Raw genomic sequence first — 26,884 nt, forward strand, 5'->3', positions numbered from 1 at the left:
AAGGTACGGTGGCATAGATGGCGTTACACCTTTGGAGAACGCTCGGCTAGATGGCGCTAATATTAAAATTTGTCATTTTTACACATATCAAGCTAACAATATGGGCCAAATTGTCAAAACTGAGGTTCAAAAGTTGTAAGCCTGTGTCAAGAGATGGCAGTCTATGCACTGTGATTACACATTTTACTTTGACTGTAACTCTCTATAATACTCGATCCTCTTTGGCATTATGAATATGTTCGTCTACACTTAAATTAGGTACATAGTACAATTACTTTTATGCTCTCACACCCATACGTAAGGCACTGGTCCCACGGCGAGCTAGCAAACTATGAGCTATCGGCTATTTGTGCGACAAAAGATAGTCGCTCCCGTGTAAATAAAAGTGACAGATGTATTATAGCTGAGCTATTGACTATTTTATAGTTCATCGCTCAGCTATAATACATCTCTTTCTTTTGTTTACACGGCAACGACTATCTTTTGTCGCATAAATAGCCGATAGCTCATCGCTTTACTAGCTAGTGGTGGGACCAGTGCCTAAAGGCAAGGACGATATAATATCGGGACAGACAAAGCCCATTTTAAAAGGCGTAGGTACCCCTGAAACGTATGGGCCTTTTAGGCTTAAAACTAGATGGCGCTGTTTCGCAGCCTGGAAGTGGCCAAATCATATTTTCCCCGAATATTTTTGCGTGTTTTTATTTTTTATAGGAACAAATACGTTTGTAGGCATCATTGAGTGCAGTTATGATAGTAGGTATTTAATAGGTGGCGCTAAATTGAGGTACGAAATTTGTAGATTGTAAATCCTATATAAATCATCCTTGGTTAAGGTATTATGTGCTTATTGTTATTATACAAATACGTTCAAATAAAGTCCTGAAACATAATGTTGATTATCATCCTCCTTGCGTTATCCCGGCATTTGCCACGGCTCATGGGAGCCTGGGGTCCGCTTTGACAACTAATCCCAAGATTTGGCGTAGGCACTAGTTTTACGAAAGCGACTGTCATCTGACCTTCCAACCCGGAGGATAACTAGGACTTGTTGGAATTAGTCGGGTTTCCTCACGCGTGATGTTTTCCTTCACCGAAAAGCGACTGGCAAATATCAAATGACATTTCGCATATAAGTTCCGAAAAACTCATTGGTACGAGCCGGGGTTCGAAGGTTCCGGAGATCGAAAGTCGCACGCTCTTACCGCTCGCTAGGCCACCAGCGCTTCAAATAATTTTGATTATAAAATAAGATATTTGGGGTAAAAATAAACTTACCTAACTGTCGTTAAATTGTTGTTGGTAATAAAAAAGCGACCAGTTTGAACTTACAGAAGGTGAATTCTTAGTCTCATTAAGTAAGCTTGACAAAATATAAAATAGGTAAATCGATTTTCTTGGACCTTGCTTGAGAGATCGGATCTCTTTTAATTTCCTTATCATAAACCAATATTTTTTGAGACACTTCGGAATATAAATCGAGTATTGCAAATATAATAACAACTTTATATAAATTTTCTCCCCACGAGTAAAATCTCTGATATTCATGCTGAGTAAAAGCCTTATTAATAATTCTGAAAAACGATAAAAAATGCCTCGCCTTTCTGTATTGAGAGCATGTTATAAACAGATTTCTTTGAAGCACACGCGATTTAGAAAAATAAAGGAGCTTATAATTAAATCGCATCCGAGCACTGTGGCGGTGATACCGCTTATGTGATCCAACTTTTTCGTATTTACTTATAACAAACACGTAGATACAATAAAGTACAAGTTTGACGACCTGAGACTGACTGACTATTGCACTGACAAATAAAAAACCAATGCAATAACTAAAAGTCCAAATAATGGCAATTGAATCGGTAAATAGGACTTGTGTATGCAGTTATGCACCCCTGATTCCTCCAATATGGCGCAACTTTCGGCGCAGTCACAAATATAGCCAATAATAGTTACCTATACTCGTATTGTATTATAGAGAATCCCAAACACTTATATACATTCCCAATAAACATTTCTATAGCGCGATGTACAAATTGTCACCCCTAGCACAGCGCCATCTCTCGTGATATTTGGTTAACGTGTATGAAAGTATACAGCTGCGGAATTACAGTCGCAAACAGCTCGCAAGCTACATTTTAAATCTAGATACATTAACACGTCATTTCCTCGCGTCGCTGCCGTCTGTTATTTTGCTCGCGATGAAATTCAATTACCTTTTCATCGTTCGGTTTTTTTTTCAAGGTATTTGAGTATGTGCACGTAATAAAACGTTTTTACCTACGTAAGGATGACGATAATAGCCTGAATCTTTCCTTATTGATTCTTTATAGATGAACGATCACAGGGATGTGAATTCTTATAAAAATTATAAAGAAATGTCAAAGGTAAAAATGTAACCACAATTCGTATCCTTTTTCATGTTGTCTTTTGATGTTATTAGCAATTGAGGAGAAGTTAATTTCGTATATATACTCGTAGTTCTTGCTTATTATTCTTTTGTAAATTATTAGGTTTACTTCAGTTTCTCTAAGTACCTACTCAAATTTAATTAGTAAATGCACAAGCAAGAAAGTCGTTATAATTTTATAATACAACAAAAAGTAGGTATTTGATGCCTAAGTTGGTCGCAATTTTCAGAGCCCCGCCTGTGCAAGTGTTATTTTAATATTTATTATAAAATTAAAACTTCAGTAAGTTTATTTTGTATATACGATTATTACCTATACGTAATATTATTCATATTCAAAAGTCGGGTGGGATTATTATTTTAGTCGGCACCTTTCTAACTAAAAGCGTAAACAAAGTAGGGTTCCAATTAATATTCCGTGTCGCATTATCGCTGGTCTGGTTAAGCGTGAGAGGGCTGTTGTGGAAAGCCTGGCACGAGACCGAGTTAAGGCGAGGGCACAACGACAAATATTTTACCCTTTTTTACTTTTTTCGGGAAAGCGCGCTTAAGGCCAGTTGTATCAACCACAAACATTAAATAAATGTCATATACAAAGAAAAAGTGACCATGCCCTCCAAGTGTCCCAAGCTGAAATCGAACCAGGCACTCCGTCTGTCGGACGGATGCCTGATAACCACTCGGCTATCGGATCACGAAAGGGTCGAAATTTTCAAGTATATGACACAATTACCGAAGGCTTATGGCGCCCTAACGCGCGAAACAAGTTCGACCTCCTAAATGAATCAACACATGTGTTTTATTTAATGTTTATAGTATAATCGAAGTGAGACTACTTAAAAATACAAATTAAAATGTTTTCTATGAAGATAATTTGTTGTAAGATTTTGTACCAACCACAACTAAAAGACACATGAATGTCACACAGCAGAAGTCTATGGAAATTCCCCTACAAAAAAATTGCGAACACTAAATTCGGTGACAGTCGGTTTGGTGCAACCGACCCTTAGGGCCCATTTAAACGGTGCGAGAACTCGCATACGAGTTTTATTACATTGCGGTATTTGATGGCTGTGCAAAATTGTATGTATCTCAACAGCCCGCAATGTAACGGCCTAGCCACGACAATGGTCTAACGGCCTAGCCACGACAATGGTCTAACGGCCTAGCCACGACAATGGTCTAAGGCGGCGAGCGGGGCGGCTGGGCTGCGTGGGAAACGCGCGCGGGCGCTAGCCATGCCACGTACTTTTAGAAGCGGCGGCAGGGCCTAGGAGCGGCCAGAACATTTTCATATTTAAAAACATGTTTTTTACTGTCGAATATGACTCTAAAGTGCATAGAATGATTTAATTAGTCAATTACGTCTTGTACAAGAGAATATGTGTGATGACTAAGTACATGGAATTTATTTTATGGCTAGTTAAATGATACTTAATATAAATAAACACTTAGAAAAAAATTAAGAGTAAATACGAATAAATACTATACAAAAATATGTTTGAAAACATTATTACATACTACATACGCGAAAGTACAATTCAATTTTCATTAAATAAAGGTTTCGGGTTCAAGACGCTCATAATAAAAACAAAATGTTTTGTTTCGCGCGGAATCGCTAGCCCCATGTAGCCGCCTAGGCCGGTCGCGCCGCTGTAATGTCGTGGCACCGCCCGCGCGGCGCGCTACAGTTGTTTGAGTCGCGCGCCGCCCCGCGCGCCGCTCCCGCGGGTAGGCCCGTAAAAACCCGCGCGCGATTTCGAACAGCGGCAAGGTCGTGGCATGCCTCGCGCGCGCTGCGTTTTTGTTTTTGTGACTTACCGCTTGCCGCTGCCGCAAGACGCCTTAGACCATTGTCGTGGCTAGGCCGTAAGGCGTCTTGCGGCAGCGGCAAGCGGTAAGTCACAAAAACAAAAACGCAGCGCGCGCGAGGCATGCCACGACCTTGCCGCTGTTCGAAACCGCACGCGGGTTTTTACGGGCCTACCCGCGGGAGCGGCGCGCGGGGCGGCGCGCGACTCAAACAACTGTAGCGCGCCGCGCGGGCGGTGCCACGACATTACAGCGGCGCGACCGGCCTAGGCGGCTAGATGGGGCTAGCGATTCCGCACGAAACAAAATATTTTGTTTTTATTATGAGCGTCTTGAACCCGAAACCTTTATTTAATGAAAATTGAATTGTACTTTCGCGTATGTAGTATGTAATAATGTTTTCAAACATATTTTTGTATAGTATTTATTCGTATTTACTCTTAATTTTTTTCTAAGTGTTTATTTATATTAAGTATCATTTAACTAGCCATAAAATAAATTTCATGTACTTAGTCATCACACGTATTCTCTTGTACAAGACGTAATTGACTAATTAAACGGTAAGAAACGTATCTATCTACTATCAGAATGTGCGTGGTTTGAGATCAAAAACTTTGACATTCTTTAATAATGTACTGATATGCGCGTCTGATTTCATCGCTCTAACCGAGACTTTTTTAACCAGTTCAGTTAGCAACGCCGAGCTCTTTCCCCCAGGATACACCGTGTTACGCAGAGACAGGGCGGGCGACACGGGATGGGGTGGAGTATTACTGGCAGCGCGTAATTCTTACACTTTGCGTTTGGTTACTGATGTAATTGATGAAACGGATAATAATATAGAACTGCTGTTAGCATTAGTTAATTGGAAGAATGTTACTTTCCTGTGCGGGGTAGTATACCTGCCGCCGAACTACAGTGATTCTCAATACCTCACTGTTTTGACTTGCCTTGAAAATGCTGTGTGTAAATATTCTGAACTTGATTATATTAATTGGAGATTTTAACCTTAATTCATGTAGTATATATGTAAAAGATCAATTTTCAATTTTCATGGAATTCTGCGAATTCCACCAACATAACACTATCTGCAATGAGTATGGAGGTTTATTAGATCTTGTGCTAAGCGGACTGCGGCCGGAGAGCGTAAGTGTGTCCGGCGAAGTGGAGCCATTGGTGCCGGCGGACGCTTATCATCCACCGCTTGAGGTAACGCTCTCGCTGCCGCGGGGCTGCCCGTCGCCGCCGGTTCCACCCCCCTCACCTAGCCACATGTTACAACCAGAGTGGAATTATCGCAAAGCCAACCTAGTACAACTGTATGAGAATATAGCTGCTATTGATTGGACTGACGTATTTAACTCTAACGATGTCGATTTGGCTACGGAAATATTATACATAAAACTAAAAGAATGTATTAGGCAATCAGTGCCTCTGAAAAAGCCTAACAGTTCTCATAACACTAGATACAACTATCCATGTTGGTACACTCCTGAGATAATTAAAACAATTAAGGATAAGTATTTTCATCTAAAGAAATATAAACAATTCGGTTTGATATTTAATAAAGAACTTTTTAAATATTATAGGGGGCGTGCCAAAACACTAATTGACTCAGCTCATAAGGAATATATTCGCAATATTGAAATCAATATATGTAGGCAACCAGCTAAGTTCTGGGAATTTGTCAAAAATAAGCGTAAGGATAAACAATCGTGTAGTGAATATTATTACAAAGACGAGGCTGTTAAGGGGCAAGCGGCTGCTGATGCCTTCGCCGAGTATTTTGGCTCCGTTTTCCAAAGCAATGTACCACAGCTTAACGCCGAAGCGGCAGCACGATGCGCCAGCGCTAACGCGACATGTATTGTGGTTGACGATGTAAGCGCCAAGGATTTAAAGACAGCAGCTAGCAAACTCAAACCGCGCTCAGCGGCGGGACCTGACGGCATTCCACCATTTATTGCCAAAGACTGTGTGTCTGTTCTTGAGAAACCGCTACTCTACATATTTAATCTGGCACTAAAGCAAGCTAAGTATCCTTTGTGTTGGAAAGTCTCTAGAGTAACTCCTGTACCTAAGGGCAGTGCCGACACCGATGTTAAACAATACAGACCTATTGCAATACTCTCAGTGTTTGGTAAGATATTTGAAACAATTATAGATATGCGTATCAATAAACAGATTTCTTTTTGTCTGGATGAGGCTCAGCATGGTTTTCGCAGTGGCAGATCTACCACTACCAACCACGTATGTTTTGTGGACTATGCAGCATCAGCAATGGATCGTTGTCGACAGATTGATGTAGCATACTTCGATTTTAAGAAAGCCTTCGATCTGGTGGACAATGATCTATTGTTGCTAAAATTTGCAAGGCTTGGTTTCTCGCCTAAACTTATTCGTTTCTTTGCAGACTACTTGCGCGATCGCAGTCAGTACGTGAGACTCGGTGGGTTTCAGTCAAAACCATACTACACACGGTCAGGAGTAAGCCAAGGTAGCACTCTGGGACCTACTCAGTTTCTCGTGATGATTAACGATTTGCCCAGTGTAGTAAAGGCGGCTACTTGCCTTATGTATGCGGATGACCTAAAGCTTTGCTTAGATGTAGGGAATAGTGAGGATTGCAATAGGCTCCAACGAGATATTGATGCCGTTGCTGACTGGAGCGTCAAAAACAATCTGCACTTCAATGTTTCCAAATGCAAAGTCATGACCTTTTCTAGAATTCGATCACCCATCACTGCTAGTTATGTTCTCCAAGGAATGCAGCTTGAGCGAGTCAATGAAATCCGTGATTTAGGGTTAACTCTAGATGGACAACTAAACTTCCGTCAGCATATTTTGACCATCTGTAAGAGTGCGTCCAAAATTCTAGGTTTTATTATTAGGATGACGTCCCTGTTTGGTAGTGTAAGGGTAGCTTCGATGCTCTTTAGCGCATATGTACGTAGCAAATTGGAATTCGGAGCTATTGTATGGGACCCTTATGAATCAAAATATATTACTATGATTGAGAAGATACAAAAGAAATTCGCTAGATATTTATATAGCAAGTGTTTTGGCTACTATCCTTATCTGTACCCCTCCCTTTTCGTATCGGGGATGGTGGGCCTGGATACACTCGAATTGAGGCGGAAATTATTGTTATTAGACCACTATCATGGGATAATTAACAATAGGATTAACAATTCGTCTGTGTTGGAGCGAATGGGCTTGCACGTGCCTGTGTGGCGAGGGCTGCCCGAGCTGGAGGCGCCGCCGCGCCGCCGCCGCCGCTTGTTTGCGTGGCTGCGCGCGCGCACCCGGCAGGCCGACAACGCGCCCACAGCCAGGGCACTGGCGTTATTAAATATGATGGCCACTGAGGGTCATGATGCCGACATATTTGCAGACGGTGTTGGTGGGTTTCGCAGAAAATGTTATCAAATTTTAAATGTTATGTTTCCCTGATAATTTATATTATTTTTTTATAATTATATTTGTTATTATTTTTTTTTAAATTGCATTTGATGTCTGATTGAATTTGTTTTTTAGTACTAGGAAATTTATTGCTTACTTATTATAATTATTAGATTTCAATACTGTGTACTTAAATAGTTTAGTTTTACAATATTTTTTGACATTTGTATATTAGAATTGACATTTAGCATGTAAACGACTTGGTGATATTACTGTAAGTTTATTATGTGACTGAATAAATGAAATGAAATGAAATGAAATTAAAGCATTCTATGCACTTTGGAGTCATATTCGACAGTAAAAAACATGTTTTTAAATATGAAAACGTTCTGGCCGCTCCTAGGCCCTGCCGCCGCTTCTAAAAGTACGTGGCATGGCTAGCGCCCGCGCGCGTTTCCCGCGCAGCCCAGCCGCCCCGCTCGCCGCCTTAGACCATTGTCGTGGCTAGACCGTAACTAAAATCGCATGCGAGTTCGCACGCCGTCTAAATCAGGCCTTACGGCCAGTTGCTTCAATCACATTTGACAGACACATCATCGTCATGCAGCAGATGTTGATGGAACTTCCCATACAATAAAATTTAACGAACGCTTTAACGGTGACAGACGGTTTGATGCAACCGGCCCTTAGTCTGGTAGTTTCGTTCGTACTACTCACTGGCAGCTCGATCTTAAGAACAGAAAGAATAAAACATTGCATACAGTTGATACAGTCCAACGATTGATGCGTCTTCCTGTTTTGTTACATATTTACATATTTGTAACGGACAACGCTACAGTGTTGCCACATTTAAATTTATATAATTTACTTACTATTCGCGGGGTTAAGAATTTCACCACCCCCTTTCTTCCTGTGGGTGTCGTACAAGTCGACTGTGGGATATGGTTTTGTAGTGGAGTAGGCGAGAGGCTGGCAACCTGTTACTGCAATGTCACAATTCCGTTTTCTTTAAACCCTTACGCCGTGTCTTGCGTGGGCGACGGTCGCGCGACCGTCTCATACTTCCATATCGATAAGGTTTGATTTCGTATGCGTCGCATCGCCGTCGCGCGACCATCGCGCGACCGTCGCCCACGCAAGCCAAGGCGTTACATCGATATTTCCGGACCTATACGACGAAAAACAATGTATCATATGGAAGCACCATTAGATAATATCGATCCTGCATTAATTGTCACGTCGACAGTGTGACTGCACCTTAAAGAGCGGTCTGATACGAGTGTCAATTAAGACAAGTCTAATTATGTCAACAATCTATGGCAGCTTCAGAAGATTCCTCACATTATTGCTGTGTCATCAGCTAAGATTCTGTATTCCTATTTACAATGAGACATCTATATGAATCTGTAGGGCACATTATCTTAGTAGGGACTTCCTATATCGATAGGCCACGCTTATATAACACCTTGCCGGCGTCCGTAGGCCACGGAAACTACCTACCTAAACTCATAGGGGCCGTATGTATACTACCTCGAAAGGTAGTACATACATTTTTAAAAATGCGTGGAGTCCCTCCGTGCGGAAGAAGTGAAACTTCGTAATGTGGAAATGAAAATAGGAAGAGGTAAATATTTCAAAATTCGAGTTGGTAACACTGTGCTTTAATTGTTTAACACTGTCAGTGAGCGTTAAACGTTTTACGCTGTCAAATGGAAGTCGCATTAGAAGTGTCACTTCAATAACCTAACCACAAAATTAAAATTTTGAAAAATCCCCTGACCACTCTCTAATTTTAAGTACACTCGACTAATTCAGCTTTCAAACAAAAAAAAACTAAGTCTAAATCGGTTCATCCGTTCGGGAGCTACGATGCCACAGACAGACAGACAGACACGTCAAACTTATCACACCCCGTCGTTTTTGGGTCGGGGGTTAAAACAAACAGAGCCTATTCATTTCTTCAGGAAAATGAAATGTTTAACATCGTGCAAACTCAGCAGGACAGGGATTTGCACTCGGCAATTATTGGCCCGGCGATTGCAGGCGCATTGTGCCAAATTTCTATAGGTGGTGCAACGTCGGCAGCGTTGCCACGTTGTGAGCACTTAATTAAATTGTTACACAACTCGAAACAAGTCGTGAGTAAACAAAACTGCTAAAATTATACGATGATTTCTATACTATTATATTTTGTTTTCATTAAGAGTTTTGAATGATTCACGGTTATTTTCATTAGACTTATATTGAAATTATTTATTTGTGTAAAAAACCGGTGAAGTCAGAATTGAACAAACGTAGTGACACTGTGAGTGTAGTGTGTTTGGACAGACCATCGAGTGTGAACGCGACCAGTGGTAACGCTGAAAGTGAACGCAGCCGACGCGCGCGAAGGAGGGTAGATCGCGCGCTGTCTATACAACTTTAACATCCACCTGCCTTCGTCAGTTTTCTGTGATCATGATGCATGCAACTGCGTCGAAATATCGGGAGCTCGACAAAAATCAAAAAGGTAATCACGGTCTATATCCCGGTCAATATAAGTTTGTTTTCATTGTTCCTTCTTCCAAGACATTTATATGCTACATTGGCGCGATAACCCCAAATGAGTTTTAATTTAACCTCCAACACAATATGAAGTTTTGAAAATGGAAAATATTGTAAGTACTAGAAATAGTATGAATTTAACAACACTTTATAGCTTATTCTTAGAACAAATTAAATTATCCTCATAGAAAATAATTTAATTTGTATTTTTTAGTAGACACACTACTATTTTAACTATAAACTGAAATAAATGTCATATACAAAGAAAAAAAAAATATAGCTATATATATAGCTTATTATAAAGTAGAAAATGATTTGGTTAAATAATTCACTTCAGTTTTTATGTTACTCCAATGCATGTTATAACTATAAATATTTTTTATTAAATCTGCTACAGCAGCACAATGTTTGTTAAAATTGCTTTCATTTTTCTCTCTGGACAATATCGAACAGATAAAAATAAAACACAATGATAGTTCTTACCTCTGATATTTTAATTTGTGCTGCAGTTTTTCAAGAATGCATATTGTAAAAGTCTTTGTATTATATTTCGACTGTTGTCCGTCGAGTATTTTAACAGTTTAAACCAACTTCTTTACCTAAAATAAGGAGGTTATACACCGTGTTTTTTTTTGTTTTCCGTTAAATTCGACGCGTAGCTAGGTTCATTATCAGGAACCACCCTGTATATCACTTTTAGTTAAATTCGCAAAAAAATTTTTTTCATCATTTTCATAAATAATAAATGAATTTATTAGTGTGAGAGACCCTTAAGAACAACATTCAAGTTAGTGTCAAGTGACTGACGGCACATGTCAAAACAAATAACATTAGTAATTATCTTTCTTTTTTATAACTCGATAACCGTAAGAGTTAAGCCGCTAGTTTCTTAGTGCCAAATGCACCAACGAAAATGGAGCATTAACCCGAGGGTTAACACAACATTTTATATGGAATTTGACAGGTGACAGCGCACTAACCCTGAGTTAAGTGGTTGGTGCAAGTGGGCCTTAAAGAAATTAATTGTATTTGATCTAAAGAACCTTCCCTTAAAGTTAACGGAATTCAATAAAAACAGGATGTATATTCGGGTTCGTTTTCTTTTTGTTACACGAAAAGTGAATGAACAAACCAAATGCGGGATATTTCTGTTATTTTGTTATTTCCCGATTGCGGGCATTGATTTTATTATATTTCGCCTATACTAATCCGTATTCGACCCATGTCCCTTATAAGCCCGCGGCTGGCGGTATCTGTGCTATCAAAATGCAACCGTCGCAGCGGAAACCATCTTAAACCCTCAGAAGTGGGAAAACAAAAGGAAAACAACTATTTTATACGGAGATATTGGGGAAAGTGTATCTTTTTAATACAAGAACAGTACTTATATCTTTTTTCGCCAATATTATTGACGGCCAGTTGGTTACAAAAGTAGGCTAAAAAAGAAAAAAATATAATGCATTTGACCACAACCTCACCTGATTGAAGCCGATTGAGTAAAAGCCGATGCAATCTAGGATGGGATGGATCATGCTTAGATACATTTTTACCTAAAAGATGTCTATTCACTCTTAATTTTAAAATATCCTAGTTTAGTGATACATTAGCAGGAGTCAGTTCCTTCTTTATTCTTGTTTTTTATCTTCTTATTTTCCAGCTTTTCCAGCTTAAAAACAGTTCAGATGAAATAGATAGAATAATGTACATACAACATTATACACGCATGTTTAAAGTAGGCAGAACATGAATTACTAAGTTTCGTGTTGGCAAAAAGGGGTTGAAAAAAATACAAATTGTGACATTGCCTGCAGTGACAGGTTGCCACTCGCCAGATACTTAATACGACACCCACGGGAAGAAAAAGAATAATGGATTACGCTTATAGGTGTTTAGTGTCCAACAAGGTGTTAAGTAGAAGCATATATTATATTCGAATTTTAATCACATTAAATTTGATGTGTTGAATCTCAAATGTGAGATTTTATCTTGTGACGGCAATCATGACATTCATGACACGCTTCTAGATAATTTAACGTACATTAACCGGTTCAAATTGGTCAGTCTACCAAAAACTACTCCGTTGAATTTTCCGGAAACAACTCCACATTCAGAATATCATGTGTATAAATCATAGCTAAGTGACAATTGTGCAGATTCCTCTTTTATTTGTGTGGTCAGCCAAATAATCGGCCAGTGTCGCTTGGCACCCGGCCAGGCCGCTGGCTTTATTACTGTAAGCTTCTAATCGATTTCCTTTTATTGGGAATGCAATAAATATAAGCGGATAAACACCAAAGTAAGGTGAAGAAATTTTGACGGCCGATACAACTGTGTTACTTATTTTAACCTATAAATGCATGGTATCGTATAAGTTGCACTTACAAAATGACTTAAGAATATTTGAAATCCATGTGATTTTAAACTATGACCCAGTATGACAAAATTTCATATTGACGTCAATTTGATGTCTATTAGTTATGTAATTTCGATAGTATCGTTTTAGATACCATATGCATCTAAGGGTTAAACGTCAAACTTCTATGAAATGAATACATACACCGTCAATCAATATAGCAGTCTGCAGTTTAACTTGATAATGAAAATGTTACGACTTTACTACAGAGGGTGAGATTAGTCTACCAAGATTTGGATCCAAGGTGGCTCAAATGGTAGAGGGCGCTGAGAAGGTCATCCAAGATAGTATTTTTCATCAAAAAATTGATTTTAAAATGTATTCTAAGCTTAATAGCAACCATGTTCGAATGTTTTTGTATGTTAATAATTAATGAAGATAATAAAATATACGATAATTATTTAATAATAATAAAAAAACATCGAGTCGAGTACGAACCCCGTGAATGTACCTAAGTTACACTAGTTTCTGGAGCAAAGTCGTGATTCACGATTAGGACTTTTGTGGTGAATAAAAATAAAGGCTATTCTTCTGTGTGGTGTGGCTTACAAATCTGTTTTGAGACTAACCATATTCTAGATCGCGTAGATACCGTCAGTTATTGTCACTACGCTTATAGAGATTTATCTATTATTCTATCATATATTTTTTCACGATACTGCATTTACACAACCATAACTATGGAACAAAATCTGAAGAAGTGTTCTAAATAATAATAATATGTACCAGTAACATAATTATAATATATTATGTGAATGTATACGTCATGCAGTTTCATATTAATTAAAACTTACATACAGAATAGACACAGGACACTTCTTTTACGATTGTTAGTGCCTAGTGATATTCACTCATAGGAAATTAAACAAAATAAACATATCTACAACTACCTTCACAAATGAATAACAATGCAAACATTATCATCTACAAATTACGGAGATCAATCAACTTTTTCTTGTTTAAAACCTTATTTGGAACTACTATTGCCAAAATATTTTTTTAATAAATTAAAAATGGATTAATCGACCTATAATCATCTACCGAAACACAAGTCGACCATAAAGATAAAATATAGGCAAGTGTACGGGTTGGTAAGGCGAAACGATAATTTCATAATAAACCGATTTCCTCTTCTAGGTATTCATGATCAAGGAGCCGATTTTTGAATTTCGACCATTAGATTTCGTGAATAGGCTAGTTTCCTGTACTTAAAATAAAATATTTTATGCAGTGCACGAAATAAAGCATCACATAATTAGTAGAAAAATATGGATAGTGATTTTGTTTAAACATAATTTATATTTAATAAGTCACAGAGAAAGATATAAAGTAAATGAATTTACCGTGACGTCACTCCTCAGTATTTCATAGTAATTCCATATTAGCAAATCGTTTTGACAGTTCTTAAAAAGAAGCTGATTTGACTAGTAGGAAACTAGCCTATTTCGTTCAATAATATCTCCAGCGCTTACGATTTAAATTCTACGAACAGGGGCCTATTGCATAACAATTTACAACTTGTATTACAAGTGGAACTATCTTTTTTATGTAAAAGAATTGGATGGGGAGTTGTAAATTATTATGCAATACGCCCAGAATCGAAAACGAGTAGTAATTACTACAAGTTTTAAAATTACTAGCCGTATTTTCAAACATCATTTCGTCATTTTCCACAGATTTTCGAACGGCGAATTCGTGCGTTCGAAATTCAAAAATCGGTCTCCGAATCTTAGCGCAGTAAATGACTTGAAACTGATGCCCTTTCAGTCATTTACTGCCCTCTTCAACACAATACAAAATCGGCTTATTTTGAACAGTTTCATCTTACTCCCATACCAGTCCTACCAATCCTACGCCACTAACCTGTACTTTTCTGATGCAGCTGACGAGAACGGCTCCATAACGGAAACCATTCCGAACCAGCCCGTGGAGCTGAAGAACTTCCCTAAGCTGTGCGAGCAGCGGCGCAAGTTCCCCGTACTCTACAAGCTGGAATTCCAGGTGCGTACATATGTATAATAAGTGTATAATAATAAGTAGGCTAGTTTGCTATACTTATAATAAAATATTTTAATTGGTCAAGTAAAAATTAAACGTATTTCTAGTAATTCCATATTAGCAAAGAAGAAACAAGTTCATCTATTTGTATAGGTCACAGAAGAAACAAGGTCATCTATTTAGTATGGCGGCCGAGCGTGTCAGATTTTGTACTGAAGTTGTTACTTTCCTGTAATTTTAAATATGTCTCAGGCCCTTGAGTGTTCATAAGTTTTGTGTTGTTGCAATTAAATATCACGTAACGAAGCATTTTTTATGTTTTTGTTGACTTCAACTTACAAAAATTGACGCCCGAAAGCTGCAAGCTGCGATTAAAGACGGACAACTCAGTGGATTTTACTGAGTTCATTTGACACGCTAAGTAGATACGTTTGCTTGATCTATGGTATATATGACATGTGTGGTATATGTACTTTTACGACCGGTCTGTAGAATCAAGAATATATTCGTAATAAACTTAAAAACGACACGTTATTCAAAAATGTATGACTGAAACGTCTGAAACTACAAATGCACAGATGATTGGTAAGTTTATCACGAAATTGGTTTTCTATTATTGAATTTCAATTTAGTTATTTTATTGTTGACATTTAATTCCATTAATGAAGTATTATTTATTAGTATTAATTAAATAAAACCTAAAAATGAAAATGTTTATAAATTAATTAAATTAAAATTTATACCAATAAATTTTATCAATTTCAAAATAAATTTTGCCACTACATGTCCGTGTAATGAAATGTTGCTTAAAATGCATGTTATTTAAAAATCCATTTTATGTAAACAATTATAGTTTTAGTCTTAGTTAAGTACGTATGTTGCTGTATACCCTAACAGGGTTCATGTGATCTTTTGCTGTGAATAGCCTATTGTAAGACCTTGTGTAACACATGATTACAAATGCAATAAATGAATTATGAATTATGAATTGTCCCGCTTCAGCCATAATGCTGTGCCGTAGCCCAATGGCATTTCTGCGACGTGAAACGAAAAGGAAACGCCGCGAAAGGTAGTCTGGCTCTGTCGCGCCCATACGCAAGAGCAATAGGGATAGATATCTACGAGCATTTCGATTCGTGTGCGTTTGTGCCATTCGGCTACGCACCCTGGTGTTAGATTCTTCGTATCCCTTCAACGAAGGTATTTTAAGAAAACCAAAAGCATTGTTTTATAGCAAACCAAAAGTGAATCACAGTCAGTCAGTAGCTGATTTAAAGAAGTTTTCTAATTAAATAGTAGGTTTTTTTTATATTAAAAATTGTACAAACAGCACTACAGAAGTACATATCAATTTATTCATTCATTAAGTCCAATTTTACAGCTGGGTGTACACTCAAGGACTTTAAATGTTGACATAATGTTAAAATAAAATAGTTATTTGTTATACAAGGGGGCAAAGTTGTATTTTAACGCCGAGTGTGGAATTGAAAAACGAGCAAGTGAAAGGATTCTATAGTTGAACCACGAGCGAAGCGAGTGGTTCGAGAATAGAATCCTGAACTTGCGAGTTTTTTAACACACGAGAAGTAAAATACATTTAATTACTTTACCCACTAGTGGATAAAATTCATTATTTGTTAAATTTTAATAGGAACTTAAATTAATTATTTTTAATAAAAGTGAATTTCATGTAATCAAGCGCTTTCACATACTTGGGATGGGAACAACCCTCCATCACTACACTGGGCGTAATTACGAACCTGCCAGTATTTTCTCTTTTATTTGCTCGCACGTGTGGAAACGCCTTAATTACAACTTTTATTACTGGCCAGTTACTTTTTGCAAAGTTTTTTTTTATAAAAGTTGATTTAGCGCGCGTTCAGCTAGACGAACTGAATATTGACTTTCTAAATTGGATGCGAATCGAGTTTATTGGTTAGGTATGAAATATTTATCGCAGTAAACGAAAGTTATATCGACACGGGTTGAAATGATATTTTTGGATAGTTAAAATTGTTACCTGAGCATTTCTTTTTTCTTGCCACTTTTATGAAGTGTGATATTTTTGAAAAAAAAATGCTATTTCTACTCAGAATTACTAGCCTTTTCAATCTTAGTAGTAAAAAAAATTGTCCCATACGATTTTTTCTTATTTTGTTACCATTTCCGTACATTTTGTATGGGGTAACAAAAGAGGAAAGTAACAAAAATGTATGGAAATTCTGGGACACTTTTTGTCTCCCAGTGAGATTGAAAGTACTCGTGATTCTGAGTACAATTGACCTAAAATTCCCTAAAACAATAAAAAAAATTATTGGAAAAAAAAAAGAAATGCTCACCTCTTGATATTGGGTTAAGTAACATAAGTTTCATGATTAAATGCATAATGTGAGTAATTTCTAGACATGTTCGTAAACGTCTGTGCAGGGCACTTAAGTAAACATCATCCTCGTCATCATCATACTCCTTGCGTTATCCCGGCATTCGCCTGCGGCTCATGGGAGCCTGGGATCCGCTTTGACAATTCCAAGATTTGGCATAGACACTAGTTTTTACGGAAGCGACTGCCATCTGACCTTCCAACCCGAAGAGTAACTAAGCCTTATTGGTATTTGTCCGGTTTCCTCACGATGTTTTCCTTCACCGAGAAGCGACTGGCAAATATCAAATGACATTTCACACATAAGTTCCGAAAACTCATTGGTACGAGCCGGGGTTCGAACCCGTGACCTCCGGATTGAAAGTCGCACGCTCTTACTGCTGGGCCACTGGCGCTTACAGGGCACTTAAATAAACGTCAGTATATTTAATAGAAAGTTTGAAATGTTGATTTAATATTTTCCAGCAAGCTGTGTTAAATAAGTGTGAAGATGTACATTGTACAGTCAGCCTCAATAGTAGGTAGGTAGCGTATAAAAGTATCTAACATTCTGAATTTTTCTTAATTCATGGTCAGAAATATCAAAGTAAATATAACTATTTTACCTATGTGTAGAACCACTTTCTTTTTAGCGGGTACAGGAACTGTAGGTACCTACTTGTACCTAATACGCTACTTTTTTATTTTTTTATTATAAACTGGCCAGTGATAAGACCTTAGTCACACCTGATGAAAAGTGACGACAACGCCGAAGTTGTAGCTCACTGGTTCAGTAGTAGCCTATTCACTCTTGACTTGAATACACCCAGATTGTATTTGGCCGGGATTGTATTTGTTGCTGACTGTGCGCAAAGACCACTAATCAATATATCATACCTCAAAATCGGGCCCTAATACACACCGTCAACACAATGATAATAGCGATAATGTGCTTCATGTATGTATGTAGTTCCTCGTTTAGTTGGTGGCGCGCCAACTTTCATTCCATCTAATAAGTCACATTAAAAGTCTGTCGCGACATTGCTTCGCGTAACTACTTTCATTGCTTTCAACGCACGTCGCGATTTCGAACTTTAGCTTTAGGAGATGTTTATTTTCCCATAAGAATACATAATATTCACTTACATGAGATTTTTTAGTGGGAATCTGAACGCACGCTTTAAGATAAAGATCGTGTCAAATATTCATGAGTCGTTTCATAAAAAAAAATATTTATTAAAAAATATATATTTTGTAATGTAACTAAAAATTTAAAGTTTTCGGAATTTTTCCTTTATGTGTGCTATAAAACGTTGCTTCATGCCAAATTTCAAGATTCTAGGTCGACTGGAAGTACCCTTTAGGTTTTGATTCCCTTGCGAGTTTCAAAATATGCAGCTTAAATTGCTGTTTCTTTTGATTGCGTTGACATAGAAGTTTGATTTTGTTACAGCTTAAAGGTATTATAGACCTGAGTATTTGGTATGAATTTCAATTTAATACCTCTACGCGTTTATGAGGAAATGGGTAGTAAGGTTAAAATTATTAAAAAAAATATATTATGTGATGTAACTAAAAATTTATGGTTTTCGTAATTTTTCCTTTATCTATGCTATAAGACGTTGCTTCGTACCAAATTTCAAGATTCTGAGTTCACGGGAAGCACCCTGTAGGTTTTGATTCCCTTGCAAGTGTCGAAAATTTGCGGCATAAACGGCTGTATCTTTTGATTGCGTTGGCTTAGAAGAAAAATGACAGACGGAAACGGACCCCGACATAAGTAGACTTTTTCTAGATTTTCATCACACATGGCAAAAGAACAGTGCCTTTCGGCTTTCAAACAAAACCTAAATTGATACCACAGATAGACACACACACAGATAGACAGACACGTCAAACTTATAACACCCCGTCGTTTTTGCGTTCGAGGTTAAAACGTATTTAGATTAGACACTTTATAATCATTCTTTCAATAATTTCTAAATACATTGATTCGTTTCAAAACAACTTCCTTAAGAGCTATCACAGGTGCATAACTAGTATAACTACGTAAGTATAGTAACTTTGTTAACTGCGAAACGCTAAGACATTCAAAAGTCGTCTTATTTACTAGGCTAACGAAGTCTTCGGCAGACGCATTTACACCAGATACCTGTCGAGCAAGCACGCTCACGTGATAAAGCCTATTACGTCAGGCCGTCTTTTTCGCACTGCTTGTAAGCGCGATAAGGATGCACCGACGCAATAAAGTTTATCCCACTAGTGTGCTACGCCCGCTGGTTAATTTGCCCGACGCCTGAGATTGCTGTCTTGACGGCGATTCCTTGCCGCGGAATTACAACTAACGAACTACCTTGTTGTAGTATAAGCCATTGACTGGCATAAATGGACTCGTAGTTTGACTTTAAAAAATATTTTGTGATATTTATATTGTCAAAAGTGCTTGTATAATTAAGCGGATTAAGCCTATTTGAATAAATAATTTTTGAATTTTGATTTTTTTAATTGAATAACAGCGGACAAATGAGACATCAACCACAGAATATAATTATAATAGTACAAGTACAGAAGGCCCACTGCTTTGATGTTTCCGAAATGCCGCCTTTTTAAATACCTACAACATTCTTACAGAGAAACGAGCCGCACGTGCGCGGCGTCCGGTGATAGGGTTACCAATGGATCCAAACGAATTAATACTCACATTAAATGTTATATTATTATATTCAAGTCTTGAGTACTTTCTAGGTATATACGCTGAATTTATATATTTTTGTTCAAGGTTCCAACATCACAAGCCTTATTGAACTTTTCCGTGGGACTTAATCAGTAGTAGATCTGTATAAGAATGTCTTTTTGTATTTATTTTATTCAATATGTCTATTTAACTAAGTATTATTAGCCATTCCACCCGCGGACATCGCTTAAAAAACCTCGCGACATAAAGTAACAATAGAAAGTTTAGTGCGAACGTGCATTCCGTGAGAATATGCGCCACCCCTGAGTAGGCCGCGAACTCGCGGCCGCCAGGATATACTTGTAGCGCGGCGATAGGATCGCGGAGCATCAACGCGAAAAGCTACATTGAGCTACCGAGCTTGCCCGCCAACTTTTAGAAGCTTTCTGTTTTTGTTTCTTTTCTTTTCTTTTTTCTTGTTGTGTATATTATTGTAATCGTTCGGGAGCTATTTTCACTATCTCCACGTAATGTGATTTCTGTAGCGTTTCCGCTGTCGAGTAAGGGTTTCCCCAATGTATTCGACGCGGAACCCAATCTAGCCGACTAAAAATCGCTGGATAGTATCAAGTCGCTTATGCCGTACGGCCCGTACGCATGCTCATACTCATCATCATCCTCCTTGCGTTATCCCGGCATTTGCCACGGCTCATGGGAGCCAAGGGTCCGCTTTGACAACTAATCCCAAGATTTGGCGTAGGCACTAGTTTTTACGAAATCCACTGCCATCTGACCTTCCAACCCGAAGGATAAACTAGACCTTATTGGAATTAGTCCGGTTTCCTCACGATGTTTTCCTTCACCGAAAAGCGACTGGCAAATATCAAATGACATTTCGCACATACATTCCGAAAAACTCATTGGTGCGAGCCGGGGTTCGAACCCGCGACCTCTCGCTCATACTAATGAGTAATTTTTAATCGGCAAAAGTCGAATCGGCATCATAATTATGTTTGGGGATACCATAACGTATTAAAAGGTCATGGTGTTTCGTCATTTCAAGTAACCTAACCACAAAATTAATATTTTGAAAAAAAACCCCTTCCGCGACATAGTAGACCGAGTTTGGCTAAGAACACTTTCGTGTATGACTGATTCATTTATTTTCAAACAAAAAAAAACTAAATCTAAATCGGTTCATCCGCTTGGGAGCTACTAGACTGATTCACACACACAATACAGACAGACAGAAACACGTCAAACGGTTCATCCTTAGTTTATTTGACGTTCATATGCCACAAACAGTAATATGCCTAGATAGAAACATAAATATTTCATTTTCATTTTCATTTTCATTTTTTTCACCCCGTCGTTTTTGCGTCGGGGGTTAAAAAAAATAAAGAATACGTTTTACCGATAAAGACATGCAGTCCATAAGCAAGATGTCGTTGGCAGCCGCTGAATTATGTTGTGCTAACTCACAGGCAAGGTTTACGGTGGAATGGCGGTCTGTCGGTCTTAATTATGTTTTTAGGACTCACGCCGGCAACAAGGCAATCGTAAACGTTTTCTTATTAGAACGCTAGATTTTCTTATTTTTCTGCTAAGCACATAATAGTAGTTACTTGTGTAAGGACGAAATACAGATTCAAAATAAGAACTTGTTGCTTTTGTTTGTCTGAGCATAATTTTTTTTTTTTTTTTCAATTTTTGTTTTTGAAAACTTAAACTAAATTTTGTTACATTAAAAACTTGCCAAACTTTTACGTTTAATGGCAAGATGCGCTCATTTTTTTAAAAGTGTTTACATTTGAATGAGACTATACAATTTTGATAGACATATGTAATTATGTATGTAGGTACCTAATGGCGTCATGCCTGCACCTTACTACGCCTCGTCAATGTTAACAAGTTACCGAGACAACGTCAATATCGCTTCGCAACTATTACGCTTTTCTTTAGTGGCGCGACAGAGGCCTGGCCCCGTAGCCGAATGGCACAAACGCACACGAAACGAAACGCTCGTAAATATCCATCTCTATCGCTCTTGCGTGTTGGTGCGACAGAGCCAGACTAACTTTCGCGGCGTTTCGTTTTCGTTTCGCGTCGCAGAAACGCCATTCGGCTACGGCACCTGACTGCGGTTTGTTCGCCTTGTAGCGTCAAAAATAGTCACTTCAGCTAGACCGGCAGCACAGAATATATGTATAATAGTACAAGTACAGAAGGCCCACTGCTTTGATGTTCACGAAATACCGCTTTTTAAATGCCTACAAAATTCTTACAAAGAAACGAGCCGCACGTGCGCGGCGTTCGGCGATAGGGTTGCCTATGGATTTTAACGAATTAATACTTAGATAAAATGTTATATTATTATACTCAAGTCTTGGGTACTTTCTAGGTATAATAGGTATATACACAATATTTATATATTTTTGTTTAGGTTCCAAAATCACAAGCCTTATGGAACTTTCCGTAAGACATAATCAGTAGTAGGTCTGTGTAGAAATGTCCTATGGTAGTTATTTTATTCATGATGTCTATTTAACTAAGCATTATTAGCCATTCCACACGCGAACATCGCATATTAACCTTTAAAAAAAAACTCGCGACGTAAAGTAACAATAAAAAGTGCGAACGTGCATTTCGTGAGAACGCGCGCCACCCCTGAGTAGGCCGCCTCTCTAACTCGCGGCCGCCAACATGTACTTCAGCAATTCCCGTCAACTTTGTACAAAAATTAAGGGAAAAGTTAAATTTGTTTTTATTAATTCCTATTTTGTTACCAAGATTTTGTTGATGAATTGAGATTTTATTAAGTTTTATTTCGTCATTAAGGTTCTCTAGTATCTATATTTTCTTAATTATAACAATTATCCTGTATATATCTTACGAAAGTCGAATTATATTACTAAATGTTGGTAACAAAATAGGATCAATTAAAATTTGCTGACGTGGCATTGTACAAAGTTGACGGGAATTGCTGACTTGTAGCGCGACGATAGAATCGCGGAGTGAGCCGCCCCTGCCGGCAGGCTCTTATCGAGATGCATGATAATCGTTGACGCTAGACGCCGATCGAAATATGTCGTGCCAATACGGAAGAGCGATAGAGATAGATACCTAACGATATTATCGTAAGCATTTGTCCATTTGATTACTTACTCTGAAAAGCTTTATCTGCGTTCAGATTCCCACAGTTTATCAAACAATCCTTTCAGAAATATAGTTTTACAAAAGTACAAAGCCACAGTACGGTATCAGAAGATTAAATAAAGAACCACAAACGCACGACAAACGCAGAGTTAGCACAAACAGCTAAATGGAACTGCAAGTTGCACCGCAAATATGAAAGCGGTCGGAGACATGACTTCTTAACGACTTTATGAGATAAAATGAAAATATGAGAGTGGTGTTATGAAATTAAGTAAGAAAGTAGTTCTTGAGTTTTTTCTTATTTTGAGAAATACGTAAGTACATTATTTAACTCCTTATCTACCTTTGATTTCAAGCTGTACATGTGCTAATAGTACTTACGTAGTAGGTGCGCAGTAATTAAAAACTACTGCAAAAGTAACATAGCTATGTGACGTTAAAACAACTCATTGTGTTGTGTTACTGCGGTTCAATAAAAGCTCGGCCACACATGCGCGTTTTGAGAGCATAGGCGGAGCATTGGCGGAGCGTTAGCGGAGCGCAATGATAGCGGTGCGCTGGACGAACGCTGGCGTTGCGCCGGCGGGAATTAACGAGCGCGGATTGCGAGCGAAATGCGCGCGGATTTCGAGCGGAACGCCAGCGTTCGTCCGGCGCACCGCTATCATTGCGCTCCGCTAACGCTACGCTATCAAAACGCTTTATGTGTGGCGGAGGCTTAAGAGCGGTTTCTCACTACGTCCTTGAAAATAAGATCCGTCATAGCCGTAGAACAACATACATTGAATATGTTTTATCTAAAGGAAAGGGTTCATAGCGATAGTACGGTTACGAGTAAGTTGGTACTTAACCGTACTATCGCTATGAACCCGCTTAAGCTTGTAAGGTTTATCGGTAAAAAGATTGTCGACGTTTCTATTTTGTCAAGCACTAAAAACTTAACGTTGACGTAATGAACACAGACGTACACCCGGTATACTACACAAATACACATACAAGTACCTGGTCTACACAGCGAAACGTTCCTTTTGTCTTCACAAATTGGAAAACTGTTTTATACTCTTGATGAAGGATTTGAAACTGAAAACTCGTACCGAAGCATTGTAAAGTTCTGAATAGTCGAGTGTTTGGAAACGCTGGCTTTGTAAGGTTTATTCAGTGATTTTGAAATCCGAACTCAACTAATTGGTACTCATGTATTTCTATATGTCGGGAATTGTGGGCATATCATACTGGAACCATATCAGGACTTTCAATCGTGGTTTATGGGAGCTTTCAATGAAATTATTACCAAATTCATAGCACGGTGTTTAGTGGGAAAAACTGTGCATACATCCTACATAATATCATCATTTAACTTATATTTTAAGCAAACCACTGAATTAGACTCAGGAACTACCAACAACATCATTCTTCCTCACACATTTCTCCTGCTGATCGATTGACAGAGCATTCCTTTTCGGATTCTATTTTTTAGACAGGTTTGGCTCCTAATTTATTACTATATATGTATGTACTATAATAAATTTTACACATGTTTTGCTCTCAAAATCCTAACGCGTTTCTCTCCCAATATTTCCCGAAACTTCTGAGAACCCTTCACAAACTAATAAATATACTTAGTGAGTTGAAAGCACAATTTGTGTAGGTATAAACGTTTTAAACGTGTTGGCAGAGTACTAGTAAATATCTGCGCACAGAGGAAAATAGTAAAGTGTATATAGTAAGGTGTGTGGTATGTGTGTAGTGTGTGTGTGTATAGTAAGGGTGTATACCAAAAAAATTGTGGTATATTCATGATTAATAAGGATACTTAATAAACTTTCTTTTGGCATGGTTACTTTGTTCTTAAAATCCTAACGCATTTCGTTCCCTATATTTCTTTGAGAACCCTAAGTTCACAAACTAAGAGCTCATTTAGACGGTACGAGAACTCGCATAGTTACGAGTTTTATTACATTGCTGTATTTGATGGCTGTGCAAAATTGTATGTAACCTCAACAGCCCGCAATGTAACTAAAATCGCATGCGAGTTCGTACGCCGTCTAAATCAGGCCTATTAAGACGCTACACGAGCAAAAATGCTAAAATAGAAAGGAGCTCCCCTTCCAATTTGGGAATTTTAGTCAAATATACTAGTGTTATTAACTAGAATTATGCGAAAAAATCTTTAAAATCGAGGTTCCGCTCTCGACTGGTTCCTCCTTCAAAACTTAATCAATCGTAACGAAATTTGAGAATCTGAATAACAATGAAATAATCTGTGTCGGACCGTTTAGTTTTTTTGGATAATTGTCACCAATTTTGAATGCCACACCTTTTTTGCGCCATAATGAATAAGACCGTTTTTGGAAATTTTTGATGGGCTCTAGCGTCTTTAAAAATAAGAATATCAAAAAAATCAAAACGTTCCGACACAGATAAAAATAATAATAATCTGTGTTGAAAAAATCATTGCTCTATCTTCAAAAACCAGGGAGGAAATAGTCGAGAGCGTTTGTATGGAGAATAAAATTGATAATGAATGTCTTTATAAATATTTTGTAAGTCGAAAGCACAATTTGTGTATAGTTTTAAACGTGTTGGCTGAGCACTCGTAAATATCTGATTTCGGATTTAAAGGTCTGTAGCTAATTAGAGGGCAATTATATTAAATATGAAAATTATATAGATATTTATGATATACCATAGCGTGACGGATACTTTATCCCCATAGATTATATGTGATAAAATTGAAAGCATAATCGGCTTTCGCTCAGCCGAGCGGGAAAAGTCTATATCTCGACTTTGCACGATATTTAGCGACTTAGCGGAAAACTATTAGCCAGTTTTTCAAGTAGATTATGTTCTGTAGCTTTTTGTAGTAGCATAGGGACTTTGAAGACGGATCTAAGTAGTTATGCTTTAAGAAATAGGTAATTACGAGCATAGAGTTATACAGATTTTGGGATATCTGTGTGACAAACAAATGCGATATATTCATGGTAAATAAGGATTATAAACTTTCTTTTCGCAAAGTTACTTTGTTCTCGCAGATTTTATGGTGAACATCGCTTTTGTAGTAATGTTGCGAGTAGGTATGTATTTTTGTCTATCTATTGAAGGACTAAAGATAATGATTTGTACCATTGGTTTAAAAATACTGTTGTAAATTAGTTTTAGACTGTTTTTAGGGTTCCGTACCTCAACAAGGAAAAACGGAACCCTTATAGGATCACTCGTGTGTCTGTCTGTCCGTCTGTCACAGCCAATTTTCTCCTAAACTACCGAAGTGATTGACTTGAAATTTGACACACATATGTAAACCTGTGACCCAAAGACGGACATGTAATCTAAATTAAGAAAATTCAATTATAGGAGCCACTTTAAGGGGGTAAAAGTGAAAATTAAAAATCAAAGTTTCTAGAACTATAATGTTACATATCAAATGAAAGAGCTTTTTATAAGTATTTCGAAAATATTTTTTTTAATAATTTTTAGTAAAGTAATTTTCAAGTAATTTAGAAAATAGGCAAAAAATGACCATTCCCTTAAGTCCGAAACTACTAAGTGTAAAATTTTCAAAAAAATACACGAGATAGTTTTCAATCTATAGATTACAGGAAAACCTATTAGAAATCTACAGTAAAGCATAAGTCGGACTTAAAAGAAAAAACTCAAATTACGAATTTCAGTCACTGCCGCTGCAAGGAGTTACCAAATCTCTTGAAATTGTGTGAGCGCGTTTCAATATTACATATAAACTGATTTCTGTTTCGTTTTGTTCAAAATATCGATTATTCGCAAAAATGAGTTAAGTTCCTACTAAAAAGGAGGCGCTGAAGCCCTTCTTGCAGTGTACGGAACCCTTGCAACGCGAGTACAACTCGCACTTGGCTGGTTTTTGGAATTATCTAAATAAAGTAAGATAATTCCAAAAACCGGCCAAGTTCGACGCTTTATATTATTCCCGGCATTTTCTTATCTAAGGAGCAAGCGAAGCGAAGCAAAATTCTTACGACTTTACATGTTGAGTTAAGGGCAAAGCCCGGCACGGCAATTCGATGTTTTAACTTGAATTCAAAGAGAATTATAATATATTAGCATATACAAAATAAGGAAAACGTGTCGTTGAGA

At 37.7% G+C, this 26,884-nt stretch overlaps 1 protein-coding gene across 3 annotated transcripts in view; it reads left to right on the forward strand.

The window, feature by feature from the left end:
* LOC125234529 (receptor-type tyrosine-protein phosphatase kappa) overlaps window positions 1–26,884 on the forward strand; it is a 297,920-nt gene that overhangs the window by 221,513 nt on the left and 49,523 nt on the right. For all 3 annotated transcript variants that reach the window (XM_048140795.1, XM_048140797.1, XM_048140796.1), the window contains one exon: window positions 14,464–14,582. In XM_048140795.1, the coding sequence (XP_047996752.1) occupies window positions 14,464–14,582 (119 nt within the window). The remainder of the gene's footprint in view (window positions 1–14,463; window positions 14,583–26,884) is intronic.

The sequence above is a fragment of the Leguminivora glycinivorella genome, chromosome 16 (assembly GCF_023078275.1).
Source record: "Leguminivora glycinivorella isolate SPB_JAAS2020 chromosome 16, LegGlyc_1.1, whole genome shotgun sequence".
Lineage (NCBI taxonomy): Eukaryota > Metazoa > Arthropoda > Insecta > Lepidoptera > Tortricidae > Leguminivora > Leguminivora glycinivorella.